General features: G+C 41.9%; 1 protein-coding gene across 1 annotated transcript; it reads left to right on the top strand.

The window, feature by feature from the left end:
- The first annotated feature begins 21,217 nt into the window (after positions 1 to 21,217).
- On the top strand, positions 21,218 to 23,520 carry LOC106582008 (filamin A-interacting protein 1-like). Its single transcript, XM_045704889.1, has 4 exons — positions 21,218 to 21,277; positions 22,214 to 22,423; positions 22,898 to 23,083; positions 23,290 to 23,520. The coding sequence occupies exons 1-4, from the start codon at positions 21,218 to 21,220 to the stop codon at positions 23,518 to 23,520; spliced, it is 687 nt and encodes a 228-aa protein (XP_045560845.1).
- Positions 23,521 to 23,893: the final 373 nt, after the last annotated feature.

The following is a 23,893-nucleotide window of genomic DNA, read 5'->3' as shown; positions in this document are numbered from 1 at the left end:
GTCTGCCCAGACAGAGACAGATCTTACACATTAGTGTATGTATGCGTTGGCGTTCATTCACACTAGACTATATTCGTAATGCATTAATCAATTGGTATAGCCTAACAATAACTGAAATGAATAGAGACAATCTTACAGACTGTGACTTTAAGAGTTGCTGGAAATCACTTGGAGATTTAGACATCACTATGGTTGCCAAGCACTTGTGGAGTAACATCAATGTGGCTACAGAGTATATTTAGAGTAATGAAGGAGTATATTTGGAGTAACACAAGGGTGTCCGCTGATCTTTTTAGGCTTAGTACACTCACAGGACACTTTGTAGGATGGTTGGGTCATTCTCTGAGTGTCCGGCATAGCTGACAATGACGTATATTAGCCGCTCAATATACCTCAATGGCAAACTGCACTCAACACAACGCCGACCAACCGGAGTGTGTGCCTGTGCATGCATGTGTAAAGGTTATCAGCCATCTCCCTTCCTGTTGTTCTCCATCTTGGTCACCCTCTCTGTTCCCATCTCACCGATCTCTCTCCATCTATCCCTTTTCTATCCTGATCTGTCCCTCTCTTTTTCCTGCTCTGTCACTTTTCAGTCACGACCATCTGTCCAGGGGAAAGAGGTTAGGAGTTTAGCGTGTTTAGGCACAGGGGGTTGTAGCAGGAAAGAGTGTGTGTGTGTGTGTGTGTGTCTAGTGTGAGAGAGGGTGCATGTTACATTTAATTAGCACCGACTCATTTCTGCATGGTAGGTCTGATCCAGCCACTACTTCCTGGCCCCACCCCTTCACTCTATACTTTACAGTCATCCGTCAGGGCAACCGCTCCCTCTCTCCATCCGTCCATCCTCCACTCTAAGCCCCACTCCATCCCTTCCTTAAGGATCAAACCCCACACTCTCTCTCACACACACATCCCCCTCTCTTTCCTTCTATCTGGACCACTTGGAGAAAATGTAAGGACACAGAAGTGGGGGAAACAGGGAAGAGAGAGAAAAGAGTATCAAAGAATAGCCAAACGGGACAAGAGGAGAGCATAAGAAGAAGAAAAAAGAGTAGGGGAGCACTTTATTGGATGACAGATAAGGGGAAGGAGTACCAGACTCAGACGGAGCAGCACAGCCGGACAGAATCACTTGTCTGCTCCATCAGTCCTGCAGGTACATTTGTCTGCCTGCCTGCCTGCCTGCCTGTCTGTCTGTTAACTGGTCTGGCTGTGTGAACATTGGCTTTGTAAACTGGGAGTTGCTCTCATAGAAATAAGAACAAATTCTAGTTCTGTGGTTGCTCTGGACTGGTTTGGATGAGCCAGTTTTAGCTGCTGTTCTATTCTAAATTCTAAGATGAGTTTCTCTGCTTCTTACGTTTGACTCACTTCATACTCCATCTACGCTGTAGATGCGTGAGGATCTGAGTGTGTGACTCAGTGTGTGAGACTGAAACAACGCCCTCTCTTCTGTACAGTCTGGTGCTGGGAAACAGTGACCGACTCACCAAACACCAGTTCCTGGTTGACTACATCAATCGCTCAGTAATATGTAGTATAATGATGAGCCAAGCACTGTATGACTAATGCTGAGCGATGGATGACCACAAATACTCCTGAGTATTTTGCTCCTGAGTGGCACAGCGGTCAAAGGCAGTGCATCTCAGTGGTAGAGGTGTCACTACAGACACTGGTTCGATTCAAGGCTGTATCACAACCGGCCGTGATTGGGAGTCCCATAGGGCGGCGCACAATAGGCCCAGTGTTGTCCGGGTTAGGGTTTGACCGGGGTAGGCCGTCTTTGTAAATAAGAATTTGTTCTTAACTGACTTTCCTGGTTAAATAAAATGAAAAAATACCACTGACATCCTGTCAAGCTGTGTGTGTGTGTGTGTGTGTGTGTGTGTGTGTGTGTGTGTGTGTGTGTGTGTTGAGTTGATTCAGCAAGTGTCTGACTGATTTTAGGATTATGCAGGGGCCGGGTTTACTTTGAGTGAACAAAGACTATAACAGTCAGGTGGGGGTCTCTAATACAAGTATAAGTATGTGTGTGTATATGGTGCGTGCCAGGCGTGTGTGTGTAGTATGGGCAACAGGGTTACTGAGGGCATCGGGTACAAGATATATGGTTTCCCCCCATGGAACAGCAGATGGATCACATTTCCCTGGAGGTGACCCTAGGAAAAGATCTCTATTAATATAACGTTCTAATGCTAGAACAAGAACACACTATGCTAATGCTAGCATGAAACCCCCTCAGAGCAGCTGGACCGCTGGGAGGAAAGGCTAATGCTAATCACATTTACAGCCACTAGCAAGAATGCTATCAATGATCAAATACATGCAGTACCCTACATACACAACTACTGTAGCCTAGAAAGTAAGGAAAGATGCTAAACACATTCACATGTAGGCCTACATAACAGCACAAAAAAAGCGAACGTGTTTTGGTGTTTGAAAGTGTGCTAGTTTATGTGTCGGAACACTGCTAGGCTAGGCTGTGTTATGTACTGTATTGTTATGTACTGACCTGTCCTGTTCTTGTCAAAATACTTGCACATTAATCCCTGATTTATACACGTGTGACGTGTGAAAAGTTAAAATACCCCCCATGACGCATCACACAGAGGTCGCTCCTAAAAGTCACTGCCATTTTGGGTCCGTCCGGCTACACACACCGTATATACCGCACGCACACTACATCTGGGCCAGTCCTGCTACACACACATCACGAGTACGCCACACACACACCACATCTGGGCCAGCCAGTCCAACCAAACACACACACACACACACACACACACACACACACACACACACACACACACACACACACACACACACACACACACACACACACACACACACACACACACACACACACACACACACACACACACACACACACACACACACACACACACACTCCTGGTCTTGCTCCATCTGAGCAGGCCCACAGCCTGAAAAGGTGAAAGGTCAGAGGGGGGTGAAATTTTTGCCACAAGACGCATTATTTTTCTGACGCCCTAACCCCTGATCCTCTCAGGTCAGTCCAGATGGTTAGAAACTGCTCTGGACACAGATAAGGCTTATGGGTGAATGAGTTCACAGGAGAGAGACACAGGGATCAATGGAAGTGAATGGCCTTAGAGTGGGCCAATACTAAAATAAATTGAGGTGACTGACTGGTTTTAATTGAGATCAATGGAGATGACTGGTTTTAATGGGAATCAAGAGGTGATTGGGTTTGGAGATCAATTGACTGGTTTCCGGATAGAGCTGATTCTGCCTCAGACAGGCACCATGCTTTCACTGACACACACCCACTGAAATTGTCTCTGTAGTACAACATACCCTGTTGCTGTTGTAAATTTATGATAAAATCATGGAATGGTTTTGAGTACAGTATAAAAACCAGGTAGACTCTTTTCAAAACCCCCTCACACACACACACACACACACACACACACACACACACACACACACACACACACACACACACACACACACACACACACACACACACACACACACACACACACACACACACACACACACACACACACACACACACACACAGAGATAGCTCTAAGTGCCCTGAGAAAAGCTCTTTATCACTAACGGGGCTAACGGGGCTATTAGTCTGATTAAAGATACCACTCAGCCCTGCAGGATAGCATCAACCCGTGTGTGTGTTTGTTTGTTTGTGCTTGTGTGCTGCTTCAACACGATTAATCTCACTTTTAATCACTCAAGATCGCATCCTCACTTACTGAATCCTTACTTGAGATATATAGTATATGCTTAAGTTTAACATCCATTGGTAGTGGATGAGGTGAGTTACCCCCTAATTAGGGATGGGCATTTGAAATGACTTCACTATTCAAATAATATCATGCATTTTTGGGGATATGCGGATAGTCGAAATACACTTTATATTTTTTTTACTTCAATGGGGACTTGCTCGTGTGACTCAGGAGAGGCGCTCTACTTGTTGTTTCAGCACAGGCAGGTGGAGGAGGGATATGAGAGGAGCAGGGACCGGTGTGTCTGATACGGAGGGAGTGGACTCGCGCAAGTTGCTGTGTCATCTTCAATGCTTGGACATGCCTACCTGGACATATTTCCGCCACTTTTCCCGTAACGGTTTAAACCGCCCTGGCAAAAAAAGTCGATCTCATACATTGTATCATATTCAAGAGTACAAAAACAACATTTCACGACTCAATTTAGTGTTATAAAGATGGCCTCAACTGTACATGTGACATAATGTACAGTTTAAGCTCTTAAATTATTAACTTGTGACGACTGGCTCCTGCCAGCTCTTCACTTGTCACCTGGAAAATCTCTCTCCATTTAGGTCATTGAGGCTAGCATTTGTTGAGCTAGTTGCCATGACACCCATACCTACAAAAGCCAACAAGGATCAAATTAAGATTTTTTTTTTTTACTGCTGGTAGACAGAGATCCTTAGCGGAATGAGAAAATGTGTTTCTCAGCTGGCAGATCTGGAATCATATGCAGACATTGCAATGCGATTCAAGATCAAATCAAATCACATTTTATTGGTCACATACACATGGTTAGCAGATGTCTTTTTTTTTTTTTTAGCAGATGTTATTGCGAGTGTAGCGAAATGCTTGTACTTCTAGTTCCGACAGTGCAGCAATATCTAACATGTAATCTAACAGAGCGGCATAGACAGTATAAAATACAGTATATACATATGAGATGAGTAATGCAAGATATTAAAACGTTATTAAAGTGGCATTATTAAAGTGACTAGTGATCCATTTATTAAAGTGGCCAATGGCTTGAAGTCTGTATGTAGGCAGCAGCCTCTCTACAGTGGCTTTAGCTTTAGCAGTATGCTTAGAATCATTGTCCTGCTGGAAGGTGAACCTCCGTCCTAGTCTCAAATCTCTGGAAGACTGAAACAGGTTTCCCTCAAGAATTTCCCTGTATTTAGCGCCATCCATCATTCCTTCAATTCTGACCAGTTTCCCAGTCAGTGCAGATGAAAAACATCCCCACAGCATGATGCTGCCACCACCATGCTTCACTGTGGGGATGGTATTCTCGGGGTAATGAGAGGTTTTGGGATTGTGCCAGACATAGCGTTTTTTCTTCATAGCCAAAAAGCTCAATATTAGTCTCATCTGACCAGAGTACCTTCTTCAATATGTTTGGGGAGTCTCCCACATGCCTTTTGGCGAACACCAAACGTGTTTGCTTATTTTTTTCTTTAAGCAATGGCTTTTTTCTGGCCACTTTTCTGTAAAACCCAGCTCTGTGGACTGTACGGCTTAAAGTGGTCTTATGGACAGATACTCCAATCTCCGCTGCGGAACTTTGCAGCTCCTTCAGGGTTACATTTGGTCTCTTTGTTGCCTCTCTGATTAATTCCCTCCTCGCCTGGTTTGTGAGTTTTGGTGGGTGGCCCTCAATTGGCAGGTTTGTTGTGGTGCCATATTCTTTCAATTTTTAAATAATGGATTTAATGGTGCTCCGTGGGATGTTCAAAGTTTTGGATATTTTTTTATAAGCCAACTCTGATCTGTACTTCTCCACAACTTTGTCCCTGACCTGTTTGTAGAGCTCCTTGGTCTTCATGGTGCCACTTGCTTGGTGGAATGGGAATTTGGGCATACCCTTGCTTAGTGGTGTTGCAGACTCTGGGGCCTTTCAGAACAGGTGTATATATACTGCGATCATGTGACACATCATGTGACACTTAGATTGCACACAGGTGGACTTTATTTAACTAATTATGTGACTTCTGAAGATAATTGGTTGCACCAGATCTTATTTAGGGGCTTCATAGCAAAGGGGGTGAATACATATGCATGCACCATTTTTCAATTTTTAAGTTGTTAGAATTTTTGGAAAGTAGATATTTTTTTCAGGGTAAAATGTGTCTTCACCAATTTGGACAATTTTGTGTATGTCCATTACATGAAATCCAAATAAAAATCAATTTAAATTACAGGTTGTAATACAACAAAATTGGAAAAAAAGCCAAAGGGGATGAATACTTTTGCAATGCACTGTAGAAGTAGTTTTTCAGTCTTTCGGTCCCAGCTTTGATGCACCTGTACTGACCTCGCCTTCTGGATGGTAGCGGGGTGAACAGTCAGTGGCTCGGGCGGTTGTTGTACTTGATGATCTTTTTGGCCTTCCTGTGACACCGGGTGCTGTAGATGTCCTGGAGGGCAGGTAGTTTGCCCCCTGTGATGCGTTGTGCAGACTGCACCACCCTCTGGAGAGCCCTGCAGTTGTGGGCGGTGCAGTTGCCGTACCAGGCGGTGATACAGACCAACAGGATGCTCTCAATTGTGCATTGTAAAAGTTTGTGAGGGTTTCAAGATCAATAAATGTTGTTGACAAATTACTTTGATTGATGCATTACAAATGATTTCCATATGATTTGATTGATTCAAATGCCATTCATGGTGCAGTAGACACATTTTACCTTGAAAAAGGTCCAGTAGATGGCAATATTTATCTGATATGAGAAGTTGACAATCTCAGCAGGTCAGTGCAATTCGCCATTGTAACCAGGAAAATGTTTCATTAATAAAACAGAAAGAAAACTAGAGACCGCAGCAATTAGAATAAGCGTCTGAGGTTAGATAACCATTAGCGTTTGTGTCCAGCAGTCGACCACGTGTGAAATATGTTAATACAATAAGAAAATATCACAACAGGAAAAATTGTCACTTGGTGCAGTGTTATAGGACACCTTCAGCTAAACAATCAGCTAGCTAGGCAGTGAGCAGTAAAGAACGTTTTTTTTGTTTGTTGCCAAATTCATGTACTTTGATTTCACGTAAATAGTGTCCGTTTCACAAGACACACTTGTTACTGCGATAGGTTACCTATCATCTCGTCTGGTAGTGTCTGTCTTAACTGCATCAAATCAATATATAAAGAAGCTCATTAGCTACACTAGCCAGCTAAGTTAGCTAGCTAGCAAGGCTAATTGAGGCTATTTTTCTGTGCCCCCGCATCTGTCACATTTTTCTTCGTCTGAAGATATAGAGAAATCATCGTCGGAGAAAGTGGACCAATACGCAGCGGGGTTATGTGTACTCATCTTCTTTTTATTATGGATAAAAAGGTCAACCGAAAACAAAACACGTACACAGGAAAAACACGACGACAACGACTAACATTTCTATAAGGCACAAAGCTATACACAGCAATTAATCTCCCACAACTCACAAACCCAAACACATACCTATATATAGGACTCTCAATCAGAGGCAACTAGAAACACCTGCCTCCAATTGAGAGTCCAACACCCAAACCTAAACATAGAAAACTAAACAGAACGTAGAAATACAAATCTAGAACATACCCAAAACCCAAAACCCAGAACTAACAAACCAAACACCCTAATTAACAATCAACCACCCCGAACCACATAAAACAAATACCCTCTGCCACGTCCTGACCAAACTACAATTACAAATAATCCATAATACTGGTGAGGACGTGACAGCATCCTTGTCTACAACAACTCCATTCATAGTGAACAACAGCGTACCTGTTGGTTGATACTTGTAGCCTAGTCTTTCTCATTTAGTCATTTTAATTCCGTTATTGTAATTACATTTTGCATTGATTAGAACCGGTGCGTCTTTTATATGCGGCACACCCATATAAACTGTTGTTTTACTCAAATGTACAGTGTAATGTCATAGTCTATCCTTGCATGTAGCAATGTCACAGACAAAGCCGCTCCCATCGAATAACCGTGGCCATCCATACCCCTAATACAATATAAATCAACCTAAGCACCTGTAAAAGAGGTGTATAAGGGTCTTCCTATAAATAAAGGGGCCAATCAGGGTCAACATTTCTAAATGGTTTGATATACATTTAAATATGATTTTCTTGCAGCTTTATGTGAAGTTACAGGAATAAAAGTCTAGGTAAGCACAATGAGACCATATCTCCACCTAGCAACAACAAAACATCTACATGTCATTCAAAATGTCACAAGAAATATGGACACCACATGTTTCTTTGTCATACCTAGTTGCCAGGTATTGTTGTGCTTTAGTCAATTTATAGCCATGGCAAACAATCCTGAAGAATAAAAAAGATAAACAACAGCAATTCTATATTTTTTTTAAAGTTGATATAATAATATATCACAATGGGTTCTGTCCAAAAAATCTTTGACAATAATAATAATAACCAATAATGAAATCATTATAATCAGTAAACTCTTCAAGCATTGTGTGTGAGTCTGAAAACTAGCTCTCAAATTATTGCTTCCTCTGTCCTTGTTTCCTCCACTCCTTGCATCTCCTTGAAAGTGCATTGTAGCCTGAGGGAAGGAACCTTCCCTCCTCTCCCCCAATGTACTTTGAGAGGGAGGTGAGGAATGGGGGAAACAAGGGGATAATCTCAATTGCATTTCCTTGATTCCTCACTTCCTCCCCCCTCGCCTCCTTCTCAAAACCCATTGGATAAGAAGGTGAGAGGGGAAGGAGACAAGAAGAGAGGAAGTGACGAATCAAGGAAATGCAATTGAGATTCTCTCAAGGACAGAGAAAGCAAGTATTTGTCTAGAGCTCCCTGCCTTACCCAGAAGAACAGTCATTGGTCTGTTATAATCAGGTCACATTGTGTGACGTCATGATGTGGGCCAAAAGTTCCATCACATCTGAACAGGCTGAAACAAAACACTTAGCATATTTAACTTCTTTAGGAAAACAGCCCTAATGTTGGAAACAAACATCATTATGTTGTCATCCAGAGTCACATTTAGATATAGCACACAATATTTTACATACAGCAGGTTTTTGAAGGACCAAAGAGTTTGGTCTGCTTTGTGTTTAAATTTTTGCCATGGAAAAAACATTGCAATACTGATATCATCCCGGCCCTATCTCATAGTGTGTGTGTGTGTGTGGAAATATAATAAAAAACAGGAAATCAAGTTTTTAACTGCACTTACCCTTTAACATTTTTAGACAGTGCCAGACTGACTAATGGACTGTGCTACCATAATACCCATGGCCTGTCCAGAAACAACCCCTAGCCCCTACTGCCCTACTAGACACTTGTGGAGATCTGTGAGGGATTGATGGGTGGTGACATGGTGAGAGCTCCACCTTCCCCACCGAAAGGCTTGGTGGAAATTTGGGGATATTGTTTACACCTGTCCAATCCTCTCAGACCTCCACAAGTGTCTAGGGGTAGGGGCTAGGTGTTGCTTCTGGACAGGACCCCACAAACCCTGAGGCGTTGGTTGGATGTTTCATTCCATTTCTATACACACATGAATTTGCACAGGTGTAAACTGGACACACCCACAGCACCTTATCAGGCTGATCAGACAGTTCTGAGTAGTTGAAGACCTTCTGTAAACAATGAAAGGATATATTTACATGTCTACTATTCACACCCTTGCTTTATTCCAGCTAGTTAGATGTGCAACCACTGACTAACTATAGCTAGCAGCATATCTCTAGTCTAGAAATAAAAACAGTTGTTTTGGCTGTATGGCACCATTGAATAAGATTACCCATGGTCAGTTAGGTAGCTAGGATATATCAGTCAGCTAACCATTTACAGTAACAGCAGTTCATTACTAAGTCAATTCACTCGAAATCTTACTTTAACTTGGCAGTGTGGCACAATACGGGCAGCTATTAATAGATTCATGAATTGATAATAGATTCATAGATTCATGGAATGGCGTTAGAAGGGTGAACTCCTACTTTGAAAGGATAGGAAGTGTAGGCTGTGCACTTAACCAATGACAGGCATTCCAAATTTAACCCCACCCCATGTGAAAATCTAAATAATAAGGTATTGTGTTTGTTTTTATATGCAAAAAACGAAAAACAACCCACTTTTTATTTTTCTATTTCTACTCAATAAAGAACAAGTCATTTTCAGGTTCCTGCTTGGTCCATTTTTACTCTGAAAACAAACAGTCAAAACATACACAGACTGTAATCTTACCTCAGGAATCTTGACATAATGTTGTCCACAACATAGGCTAATTATCTTGACTGCTGTGACAACATAGACACCAAAACATTTGTCAATTGTCCAGATCAACATTAATTCCCGTACTTTGGCTGTTGTTCTGTCACGTGCAGTAGCACACCAGCTCTTCATCAATTGACTGTCATTAAAAAAGTAATTTCCTGAATCAGCTGATGTTGTGTGATAATTTCCCCACTTAACTAAACAGTTAAACATCAAATGCGTATCAAACAACTATAATGCATCATTATTGAAGAACTCTGTTAATGACAGGATACATTTTGTTTGATTCATCTTGTTGAAGTTACTCTTTCAAGTTAGAAGCATTCGATTTTGCAATCCATACATTATTTTGGATATGTGTGCCCATGAAAACAGTTTTCACACCGTAACATAGGGAGATACAAAATGTTATGATGTTACAGTACACTTCTGAGGTCTCCATTCAAAAAAGAGTCCGACAGCAATATCCAATATTCAGTATCCATATTCAGTATCCAATATCCAATATCCAACAGAATTCCGTCTTCCACTCTCCTGGCTTACTTGGATACTAGCAGGGGCGCAACTTTCACTGGGGACAGGGGGGACATGCCCCCCCCCCCACACACATTCTGAAATAGCATTTTTGTCCCCCCCAGTTTTATCATTGGAATGTGCAAAAACAAAACAAAAAGTTATTCCCCCCCACTTCTAAAACCAAAGTTGCGCCCCTGGATACTAGTATGTCAGTAGCTTAGTACAGGGATAGTTATGAAGGCTAAAACTGACCAATATGATATCCCCTCAGGCCCATTTTGACCAGACTGTGTTTTTCATCTTTTCTTTCATTATGGTTGATGTTCATTTTGACCTTTTGGGTCAGCAAAATAACATGTTTCTGTGTTTCAGAAATTCTAGCCGACTTTTTAATCAACTTGAAGTAGTACAAAAATCTATAATTCATCCCAGGTCAAGTAGCAACCGCCTATTTTGCAGTCCAAGGATATATTGGTGATGTTGAGGCCTGCAGTTTCTTCCTCCTAAAGCCACTATTGAAGATGTGTTATTGTTAAATCAATAGTAAATTTAGCCTCCTACAAGCACAAAGTTAACGACCACTTTAGTGTCTGAGTCAGTGGGAGAAGTCAGATTGATGAAACGTGTCTGGGGAGATGTTCTTCTCATAGAATGAGGTCAAGGAACATTTCCGTCCCCCTTTCTGTAGAAAGGGGTAACACATTTGTTGATTGTTTTCCTTTGGTTTAAAGGCAGTAATACATTTTATGGGGGTTAGGAAATGAAGCAGTTTCAGGAAAGGGCAGGGAGCACAGGTTGCAAACTGTGACATGGATCAACCACAAGCCTATGGTCTATTTAGATCTGTGGTGATAGAGTTATCTAGTCACTGGTGTCACCACGGCAGAATATTTGGCTAAATACTGCCCCCTATTGGATTGACCAACACATTTCAGCTTTCACATGCTAAGCAGAGAGGTGGTAATGAACAACCAAGCCTTTTTATTCAAGCAAGTGTCAAAACACTTCAATGTATTATACTGAAAAAGACTCTTGTGAGTTTAGAGTATTGACATTTATTTTGGCAGCAGAGTGAGCACAATTCAGGGCCACTAAGCCAGCACATATAATTCTAAAGTGCTTTTAAATTTGACCCTTTCTCTCCAGTGTGGTAGTGTGTGTGTGCTTGCCCCGGGGAGCGATTCGCTAATGTCTACATTTCCTGATCCAAAGCCACAAGCATGTCACACAAGACCACAGTGCACTCTGGGGGTTTACAGTATAGAAAGTTTTCCATTAGGATCGGAGAGAAACAGTCTGCATATAAACACAGCAAAAACTTACTGGCCAGTCTAGTTCCTCAAGTACATAACCTCATAACCCAGACAGTGGTGGAGAAATTAAAACTGAACTTACAGATAAAATACTCCAGCTATTTGACAATTACAACTATCATTATCAATAATTACAATTTTTATAGTATTTTCTTTTTTTTTAAAGGGACAAAGATAAAAGGCATGAAGCTGACGTCCCATTAAAGGCTTTATATCCATCAACTCTGGGTGACTGTACTGTACTTGACACAATGTTCTCTAAACAAAGACAGAGGTTAACGTCCACTGGGACAAGAACATCACATTCTCTCCTCACCCCTTCATGTGCACGTGAGTGTGTGTGTGTTGTGTAACTGCCAATATGTCTTACTTAAATAAAAATAATGTGTGTGTGTGTGTGTGTGTGTGTGTGTGTGTGTGTGTGTGTGTGTGTGTGTGTGTGTGTGTGTGTGTGTGTGTGTGTGTGTGTGTGTGTGTGTGTGTGTGTGTGTGTGTGTGTGTGTGTGTGTGTGTGGACTGTCATTTCCCAGCTGGTTCTCTTCCCCTCTCTCGTGGTAACATCCAGAATAAGAAGCTTTGAGTTTTTCACAATGCAGGGGTACAGAGTCATAAAACCATTGACCTGTGATGTCAGAACGGTTGCATGTGAGATCCATGTGTCTATGAGGGCCAAAGCGCATCTTTAAACTTTCCCTCTCTCCCCCTGACAGGTAGTGTGTGTCTGATGTTTAGGATCACTCCATCCTCTCTCTATCAATCATCTCTGTAGCACTCTGAAGCAATGCCAGAAGAATGTAGGATCTGATGGCTGTGGATGGATGGCAAACGCAGGTGTGTGTGTGCGTGCGTGAATGTGATATGCATAAACTGCAAACTTCTCTCTACCTTGCAAGCATACTGTATCCATCTCACAGAAATACGCATCAGTCTCACATGTGAGTGTGCAAACACACATGCAAAAAGACACACCAGTGGAATTTCAAATGCTTCCCCTATCCAGAGATTGACCTTCCGTCAAGAGAATTTAGTACAATCTTAATTTTGCAGTAGAGGTCTCACACACCATTTTATATCTTCACTCCACATTTCATTACATCAGACTGACATCCAAATGGACTCTGCTTTGCTTTCCACACTTGAGTCCATGTTACGCTGTTGTGATTGACAGGCATACTCTACTTGGAAAAAGAGAGGTCTACAGTCGGAAAGAGTGATTTTAAGTATGTTTAAAGCCAAGAGACTAAATCCAGCCCCCACGGGGGGTCAGCACAGAAAAGAAATGTATGAAATGTATGCATTCACTACTGTAAGTCGCTCTGGATAAGAGCGTCTGCTAAATGACTAAAATGTAAATGTAAATGTAAAATAACCAGTAAAATGATTGGGAATCGTAAAGAGATAAATTACCCTCTGACAGGGCAGTTTAACCAAAATAATAACAATAAATAAGGGACATTTCATATGCATTAGTTATATTAGTATGGGAGAACGAAGCACTAGCCATGCATGTGTGGAACTCCACAGGCCAGAAGTGGGAACTCTCCAAAGACAAGAAACAGAGAGAGACAAACTACACATATAACTGTTTCATAAGCGGATGAAAGCCTTTAGAATGTCTAACCATTGTATCAAATTATCAATATTACAGTATTAGACTAGTAAAACCTACAAAGCAAACCTCTTGTGCAAGGTGACTCATCACAATGGCAGCCAGCTTGTTAAGTCCTATGAATTGTGATTTTCTCTCATACAGTTTCAAAGGTAGGAGAAGGTTCACAACGTTCACCATAGACATTTCCTGGAATGTATCCCAATAGCTCCATTTCCTAATAACTTTTCCTTCATGCACACTAATTTGAAAGAATTGGAGAAGTCATAGCAATATGGTGGAGAAGAGTAGACCTTTCTGGTACTTCCACCTATTGGTGGCCATGAAGGGAGAGTGACAAGGATAACCAACCTAAATATTTACCTCTTTCTGACAGTAGTTCAAACAAATGCCTCAAAAGATCGAAGGGAAGTGGAAAGTAGAAAAGGTCGATATTTAAAAAGGTTTTCAATTCTCTATTAGTCATGTCTTTAAATACAAACAGCCGTCACAGGTGAAAACTCAATGTTTGCTGTTATATGTTTTTTTAACTTCATTGCTCATGACTTTTTCCTCCGGTGCCATACCATGAACAGAATACTATAAAACATCATATCTGTGAAAACTGCCTCACCCCCAAGATTCCATAAAACCCTGCTTCTCTGAGGGCCGCTGAATCCTAACTTGATGTCAGCTAACTTGAGTGAATGTGCATAGAGTATTAGAGATTCAACCTAAGACTACCCGGGATCAGAATAATAAACCACATTAATAGGCATAAACAGCTCCCCTACATATCAACATATGACTTCATAAGGGTCACGAGGGTTCAGCTAATTCCTTTTGCTTTGTTTTCCCATCAGAGCTGACTCAGTAGTCCACAGCGCATAAAGCAGCGCTGAGATTTGCTTTGAGCCTTTGATCTCTGTGGTAATGGTTTGCTGTCTGAAACGTAACTCGGACTCATGCCACTAATATAAGCAGAAAACCTAATTAAGATATGTTCTTGGCCTCAGATTTAAGAAGTCCTGATGTAGTATATATTGTCCTAGACTTATGGCATAGAAACTAGGCCTAAATAATTGTACACCGACTTATTTGAAGTTAATAGCCTTCATGATTCAAACAATTTCATGTGAACAAATCATACAGTTGAACGTTTCCTAATCTGCATGACTGCAGCAAGTGTTTACTAAATAAGCAATAATTATTGTAAAGTTGGGAGGGCCAAGTTTTTCCCGTTGTTGTGTTGCTTCTGAATATTCGAGATCCTGGAACAAAGGCTGTTGTTGGGTTCTGGAACTTCTGCTCTTGTAACCAAAGGTGTTGTTTTGTTCTAGAACTGTATCTGGAACCAAGAGTGTTGCTCCAAACAGGTGCACTGCTGCAGTGGTTCCCAAAATGTGCCCCCCCCACCCTCCCTGCATCATCAGTTCTTGTTGTTATGTTAGTCATTGCATACCTTAGAGAGAACTTGTAAGAAATATCCAGATCAACGAGCCCATGTTAGCTAACATTGTTTTAATTAGGTTTTTTAGCACATAGTTATTGTTGTAATTTTTGTGTCACTCAAATATCACATTCATACACATTAAACATGGAAAAATGCATAAAATTGCAAGAAAATGTGCTTTAAAACATTTTCTTTGCACCCCACAACAAAATGTGTAGAATTGCAGGAAATAAACTTTAAACCTGCACAATTCTCTCCACCAACAAGAGAGGTGTGAACAGTTTGTGTGAACAGTACTTGTGTCCATAGAAGTAGACGTGGTGCGTGTGAGCGCGTGTGCGTGCGCGGGGGGGGGGGGTGTTCTCCAGTGCTGGAAGGGGGGCCCGAGTTAACATTTTGGGAACCCCTGCTCTACTGGACAACCGTTCCAATATGTCAGACACATTTACTAGCTCTCCATAGAGGCAGAAAGAGAGAGAGAGAAAAGTTATGAACTCCTGCTGAGAAAGAGGTAACTGAGCCATTTTCTAACAGAGGAGAGGTGAAGAGAACGGGTGGTGATGATACTTTTTTTCCATTTAGTGAGGAGTTGATCAGAAAACTGCCAGAGGAAACCTGGGTGATTCTCATGAAACCAGTTTTACCATGGCAGTAGCAAACTGAGTTAGAAAACCATGATGTATCTTCAACAGGCCATCGGGACATCAGACTGCTAAACACCAATCACTAACCGAGAGAGGCTGCTGCCTACATTGAGACCCAATCACTGCCACTCAAATAAATGGATCACTAGTCACGTTATACAATGCACTCTAAATAATGGCACTTTAATAATGTTTACATATCTTACATTACTCATATCACATGCATATCACATGTATACCGCCTATGCCGCTTGGCCATACCTAGTTTATGGCACAGTGTCTTATTTTAAATAAATTCTAAATTTCCACCTGAATTTTAAAAATGTTCTCCTTAAATTCTCATTACCGAAATGCGTCCAGATTAAATTGTCAGATAATTTTAGAACATTTTACTTTAGAAAAACCTAACTTATTTGAATAAAACACAAAATATGTTGCTATAGTATGTCTATAAATAATAAAAATGGTATACTAGTTGAATTTTTTCAAGTATTTCAAGTCACCCATGATGGATCATCTGGAAGAGTATTCCTTATTTCCTTTAAATTCTTCACTTATATGCCTTCAGAATGAGGAACTTATTCTGAAACACCCTTTTTACTACACTTTACCTTCTCATTACCAAAATAACAAAAAAGCTCAAATTGGGAAAAACTTAGAGAACCGTTACTTTACCAACATTGAGGCATGAATGGGCTTTAGTGATTTGCTGGCTGACACATTATGGCTGTCATCTATTACTTGCAGATTGAGCTAAGGCCTCATTAACGAAACACACATTTCTCATTATTTTTAAGTACGTTTTGGTAATGAGAAGCTTAATTTCGGTAATAATACTAAGCTAATACTAATGTATAGTCAATGGGTGTGCTGTGCTGGTATCTTTAAATATTTACTAGCACTGCTTACACCTATTGTATAGATTTTGTAAAACATCAGTTATTTTATAAATTAGGGATTGTCAAGAAATATAGGTGTATAAAACCCATTTAATTTACTTAAAGCCACAATCTGGGGTTTGTGTTTCAACAAGGAGCAACCACTGCACCTAAAGGAGGATATCCCCCATTTTTTAAATGTGTACCTGTTTTAGAATATAACAATATTGTCGTTTGATATCCCAAGAAGGTTTTTGGTCCATATCCCACATATTTAGATATTCTATAGGAATATCATGTTATGCCATTTGCCCATAGGATCCCATTCAATTTAGAAACCATCTAAAATACCTTAGAACCACACATATCCATGTCCTAACACAAAAAAATTGTAATACATAATTACAGTACTTATACTTATGCTAAAATAGTATTTTACTATTTTAATAAATTGCATTAAGATCAAATAAAGAAACATTATCAACACTTGAAACGTGAATTGTCATAACACCATAAGCACGCATAAAAATGTGTTTACATGCAACAGAAATGATGAATCATGAAATAGATTAGAAAATCATTATTTACATTGTTAAACGTGGCTTTTTAAACTGAGTGCGTCTAGCTAGCTAGCTAGAGTGGGCAATGGACATAAGTGTTGACGTATCATAACTCAGGCTACGCTTTCTACGGTGATTAGTCAACAACGACGTTACCGCTTCAGAAATAGAACAGATTTATATTTTCTCCACCTCGCTTGAGCAGCCATCACTGGCACATTGAAAATGAATGAGCCACCCTGCCCACCACAAGCTGTCTGTTAGTGCCTTTATGCAAGTCATTTGGGATTAACCAATGACACAGTTTGATGATTTATTGGGTTACTAGTAGTTTTTCAATGGCAAACTATGCAACACTCATTATCATTACCGTAACACACCGACATTTAGGAAATATTAGGAAAAATGAAATGTATACTTAAGTAATTTGAGATTAACCCGATAGGGTGCCTTTTGATCTTTATCCAAATATGTGTACATATTACAGTCGTGGCCAAAAGTTTTGAGAATGACACCAATATTAATTTCCACAAAGTTTGCTGCTTCAGTGTCTTTAGATATTTTTGTCAGATGTTAATATGGAATACTGAAGTATAATTACAAGCATTTCATAAGTGTCAAAGGCTTTTATTGACAATTACATGAAGTTGATGCAAAGAGTCAATATTTGCAGTGTTGACCCTTCTTTTTCAAGACCTCTGCAATCTGCCCTGGAATGCTGTCAATTAACTTCTGGGCCACATCCTGACTGATGGCAGCCCATTCTTGCATAATCAATGCTTGGAGTTTGTCAGAATTGGTGGGTTTTTGTTTGTCCACCCGCCTCTTGAGGATTGACCACAAGTTCTCAATGGGATTAAGGTCTGGGGAGTTTCCTGGCCATGGACCCAAAATATCAATGTTTTGTTCCCCGAGCCGCTTAGTTATCACTTTTGCCTTATGGCAAGGTGCTCCATCATGCTGGAAAAGGCATTGTTCGTCACCAAACTGTTCCTAGATGGTTGGGAGAAGTTGCTCTCGGAGGATGTGTTGGTACCATTCTTTATTCATGGCTGTGTTCTTAGGCAAAATTGTGTCTGAGCTCACTCCCTTGGCTGAGAAGCAACCCCACACATGAATGGTCTCAGGATGCTTTACTGTTGACATGACACAGGACTGATGGTAGCCGGACAAGCTTTTTTCCCCAATGCCCCAAACAATCGGAAAGGGTTTTCATCAGAGAAAATGACTTTATCCCAGTCCTCAGCAGTCCAATCCCTGAACCTTTTGCAGAGTATCAGTCTGTCCCTGATGTTTATCCTGGAGAGAAGTGGCTTCTTTGCTGCCCTTCTTGACACCAGGCCATCCTCCAAAAGTCTTCGCCTCACTGTGCGTGCAGATGCACTCACACCTGCCTGCTGCCATTCCTGAGCAAGCTCTGTACTGGTGGTGCCCCGATCCCGCAGCTGAATCAACTTTAGGAGACGGTCCTGGCGCTTGCTGGACTTTCTTGGGTGCCCTGAAGCCTTCTTCACAACAATTGAACCACTCTCCTTGAAGTTCTTGATGATCTGATAAATGGTTGATTTAGGTGCAATCTTACTGGCAGCAATATCCTTGCCTGTGAAGCCCTTTTTGTGCAAAGCAATGATGACGGCACTTGTTTCCTTGCAGGTAACCATGATTGACAGAGGAAGAACAATGATTCCAAGCACCATCCTACTTTTGAAGCTTCCAGTCTGTTATTCCAGCTCAATCAGCATGACAGAGTGATCTCCAGCCTTGTCCTCGTCAACACTCACACCAGTGTTAACAAGAGAATCACTGACATGATGTCAGCTGGTCCTTTTGTGGCAGGGCTGAAATGCAGTGGAAATGTTTTTTGGGGGGCTTCAGTTCATTTGCATGGCAAAGAGGGACTTTACAATTAATTGCAATTCATCTGATCACTCTTCATAACATTCGGGAGTATATGCAAATTGCCATCATACAAACTGAGGTAGCAGACTTTGTGAAAATTAATATTTGTGTCATTCTCAAAACCTTTGGCCACGACTGTACTTGTACAAGTAATTGACAAAAAACAAGATTCAGAAAAGGTTGTGTGTTGCGGTATTGAGAAATTACAAAATCATTTTAATAACTTTCAGTGTTATTTTTAACTGAGGCCTTTTCATTAAATGAGCGGTGTTAAAAAATATTATAAATTGATTTGTTTATAACTTTTTGGGACTTTGAAAACTTTTGCAGTAATGCTAATTATCAATAAACATAATTAGGAAATATATCAATACAGATCTTAGTGATCCAAGAGGAATTATGGTGAAAAATGTTGTTTGTTTTCTCTCAATGTTTTTTGTCTAGTGCCAGATTCTTGAGAATCATCCACTACCCAGTCATCCTCCCTAGGAAGTAACCACCGTAGGGCATAACCTTAATGACCATGGCACCTAGCCACCTAACCTGAGTAGGAGGGAACCTTAATCTGAACCTAGGCCTCCCACAACAGGTGGATATTATCGGGCTATTGGGAGTGAATGGGTAGACACAGGTTGGACAAGTCAGGCCCTTTCTGAGACATTTATTAATGGTTTATTAAACATGTACTAATCCTCTCCATGGTTTATTAGCTTAATGGTTACATAACATGGTTCAGAATGTCAGTGAATAAATGTGCATTCATAGACTGAAGTCATGTTTATATTAATCAAGCTTTTAAATGGCATCTGGGTTTGAGGGGATATTTAATAAGAGGGCAGGCGAGTGGTGAAAGTGTGTGTGAGTGTATCACCATGTCAAATATAGGAGTTATTTAATGGGTGGGTGGTGAAAGGGTGTGTGTACACACTTGTGACCATGTTTTCAATCCAAAGTGTTAATTATTTTTTATCCCGGTGCAGCCGGTGGCCTTCCGTGTAGACGGGGCAGACAGGCGAGACGTGGGTAGCTCTCCATGGTTAAGAAAATAAACCAAGGAGCCAATGGGCACGTGGCGCTGCCAGTCTGTCTGCAAGGGGAAAGCCCTCAACTGGACACTTACAATTAGGTGTGTGTTGTGTATGCGCAAATTAGTCTGCATTTGTCTAAGAGATTAAGCCTATGTCCATACGTGTGTAAGCATGAGTGCATATCTGTGAGTGTGTCCAGATGAGCACTTAGGCCTAGCTTAAGTGCTGTGTATGCATGCAGACATCATTAGGCATAGGGAACAGAGAAGTGCACGTAGTGGGCTAGCAGGATGGACGGGGCAAGAGAGCATGATCTAGTCCAAAGGAAACAAAAATCAAGTCAACAGAGAATATCAGCCAAAATAATCATACCTGTAAAAGTGTTCAGCTCAAAACCTCAAAATGTGTCTGCTCACAATGTAGGCATGTGTGTGTGTGGTGTGTGTGTGTGTGTGTGTGTGTGTGTGTGTGTGTGTGTGTGTGTGTGTGTGTGTGTGTGTGTGTGTGTGTGTGTGTGTGTGTGTGTGTAGACCTCAGCTGTGTGTGTCCTCCAAGATGATACCTGTGTGGCTGTGAGTCGTAGGTTTCAAGTACTTGCTGTAAGAATGGGAACTCATAAAAGGCCTCTGTGTTACTTTATCATTCCTTCCATCCCAGTAAACCAGTGGAGGGATGAATGCCAGAAAGAAAAGGGAGTCCAGATTGGGCTTCTGCTATCCGAGATCCTTGGGACGTCCCTACCCTAAAACATAACTCTAACCTTAACCCTTACCCTAACTTTAAGCATAACCCTTACCTAACCCTAACCATAACCCTTACCTAACCCTAACCCTAACCTTAACCATAACCCTAACCTTAACCATAACCCTAACCTTAACATAACCCTTACCTAACCATAACCCTAACCTTAACCATAACCCTAACCTTAACCATAACCCTTATCTAACCCTAAACCTTTTACATTTAAATTTCAATGGGGTGATGTCAGAGTTGGGACGTTCCAAAGATTCCATTTAGACTTTTCTGTCCAGATAGCTCCATCTGTCTTAGTAATTGATACGGAGAGGATCACAACTCAGATAGGCAGACAGCTCTCGCACACGCACACACGCACGCACGCACGCACACACACACACACACACACACACACACACACACACACACACACACACACACACACACACACACACACACACACACACACACACACACACACACACACACACACACACACACACACACACACACACACACACACACGCATGCACAATCACCTTCCCTATAACCTATAATCCACCTTTCCTATAAGCCATTCTGTTTGTTTCGCTTGTTTAGAAAGATGGGCTGTTTTGATGACAACATCCAGCTGTTGCCTAAATCCTCACTCCCCCATTCTTGTGTAGGAACATCTGACTCATCTCTCACTGTTGTAGAACTCTGAAAACACTTGTCCTGTTTGTAGTGTAATTTTTGTTTGTGTACATGCATGTGTGTTAGCAGGCCTATCATGTGTGCATAATGCATACGTGTGCTTTCTGTGTATGCGCCCATCTACTGGCTACGTTTGGGACACACAGCTGTGTGTGTGAGCCTTTAAAATCCTGAATATAGTTAACGCTTTGGCTGTGTATTAAAATGATTCTCTATATAGATATAGATTGGGATCTGCAGAGATACTATTAGGCCTGGATATCAGACTTAATATAATCTGCGGTTGGACCAGCATTGTTTGCTGTTGCTGTAACCTGTTGGGAGTCAGCTTTGAGAACACACACACACACACACACACACACACACACACACACACACACACACACACACACACACACACACACACACACACACACACACACACACACACACACACACACACACACACACACACACACACACACACACAAACGGTTCATCTCCTCATATGGTCAGTAATTAAGCCCTTGGTCTCTGGCACGCTCCTTATGCCTGCCAAGCCGTCAGCCAGACCTCCCAGTCAATTATGTGCTAACAGAGAAACTATGAGATGACATAAGGGTGACATAAGCAACATAAGCAAACATGCTAAAGCTATTTTTTTTTGCCCTGGGCGGCTGGTTATGACAAGGTGCCTAACAGTTTACATTAGTTGTAATAGAATCATCAAACATGTAACTGATACACACAAAGCACTCGTTCATTGATTCAAACAAGAAATAGGCTTACTTGAGTGCTCAGCTTCAAATTATATCACCATCTATTGTCACTGCACTAACCTCCCTTCACTGCCTCCCTATTCTCCTTCGCCACTCTTGTACTACCTCTCCATGTCCATAAATCTCTCCCTCGCTATTCTTCCCAGGTGGCTCCACAGATACGTTCCCGTAGCAACAGCCCCAACATGGCTGCCTGGAACGGCAATGGTTCACAGAACTCCGTGGCCCACCTCGACCCCCTCAAGGGCACCGTCCTGAGGGACAACATGGGGGGAGGAAAGGGGGGAGAGAGGAGGAAAGACCTGTCCAGGGATGACCTTGTGTTCCTCCTCAGTATAATGGAGGGAGAGCTGCAGGTGAGGACAGGACAGAACAGTTGCGTTCTAGTATTTCTGGATCTAGGTATACAGTAGATGTTTCATCCACAATCATGACCGCTGTGCCCTATAAGCTAACAAGATCAGGATGGTAGTATGCGGGCTAGTAATCCATAGCTCAGACTTGGCCAAACCACACTAGGGCCAAATCCTTATATGCATAAATGCGAGTGTTACATCGCACATTGACATCGTCAATGGGAGATTTGCTCCGAACTGAGTTGAGACCAGCTGTAGATGAGCTGTAGAGGAAACAGAATGAATCAGACTAATAAAAGAGCCTATTGTGACTAACTAAAACCATGAGTAAAACACTCCTAGACATGCCTCGCAGAACGTGACACACACACAGCCTACACCGCAGCTGCATAAGAAAGACTTGGGAGTGCAATCTCTTTTTCATCTCTATCATTCTGCATCCCTCTTTTTTATTCTATCTGTCCATCCCACCAGGCCAGAGATGAGGTGATCACGGTCCTGAAAGCAGAGAAGATGGATCTGGCTCTGTTGGAGGCCCAGTATGGCTTTCTCACCCCAGTAGAAGTGCTCAGGGCCCTGCAGAGAGACTCACTCCAGGCCCAGGCTTCTGAGGCCCAGGAGGCCCCACAGCAGGATGTCTACGAGAAACCCATGGCTGAGGTAACAGGAGATTAACACTAAGATTGAAAACACAGCCACTGTTAAAACCACCAGTCACACATAGGCTTGTATAGGCTTTAAGGCATGGGTTTTGAAGTAGAAAGCTAATGATAAACCATTGACCCTTTGCCCGTTTCCAACAACGCAATGAGAGCCATGGTGTCTTCAGCCCTGTCTTCATGTCCTTCTCTCTCTTTCTGTGTTAGCTGGACCGGCTGGTGGAGACTGGAAAGCAGAGCTACAGGCGGATGCTGGAGCAGCTGCTGCAGGTGGAGTGCTCCCACAGTGACGTCCTCTGCAGGCTGGAGGAGCAGGACCAGCAGCACCGTGCCTTCCTGCAGCGCAGCAATGACCTCACCTGTCTACTGGAGCATGACCGCGAGAGGTCAGTGACACCCACTGACCGCAACAGGACCCGTGTTGGAAATGCTACCTAGGCTAAGAGCAGGGGCTCTACCATATTAGGCTAATCTATCCTATCAGATCAGAGGTCACATAGGGAAAGAGATCAGAGGACAAAGGAGATTATCTAAGGACATTGGAACCAGTCCATCTGTACCCTGTAATGTAATATAGTTTAAGGGCTACAGATTCCTCTGTTGCAACCAAGAGAGTAGTCTCTATAATGATTTCCATGGCTGAGTGAGTGTGTAGGGCCACTGTGACCACAATGTGTTCATATACGCAGCAGTGTAGTGCTGCTGACCTCAGGCCTGTACTTATAGCTACTATCCTCACTCACGGACCATTACCCCTGCTCACTCCTTAAGCACTCTCAGTCCCTCAGAAACACACATGTTAGCACGCACA

The sequence above is a fragment of the Salmo salar genome, chromosome ssa21 (assembly GCF_905237065.1).
Source record: "Salmo salar chromosome ssa21, Ssal_v3.1, whole genome shotgun sequence".
Lineage (NCBI taxonomy): Eukaryota > Metazoa > Chordata > Actinopteri > Salmoniformes > Salmonidae > Salmo > Salmo salar.
This window is presented reverse-complemented; position numbering and strand designations above follow the sequence as displayed.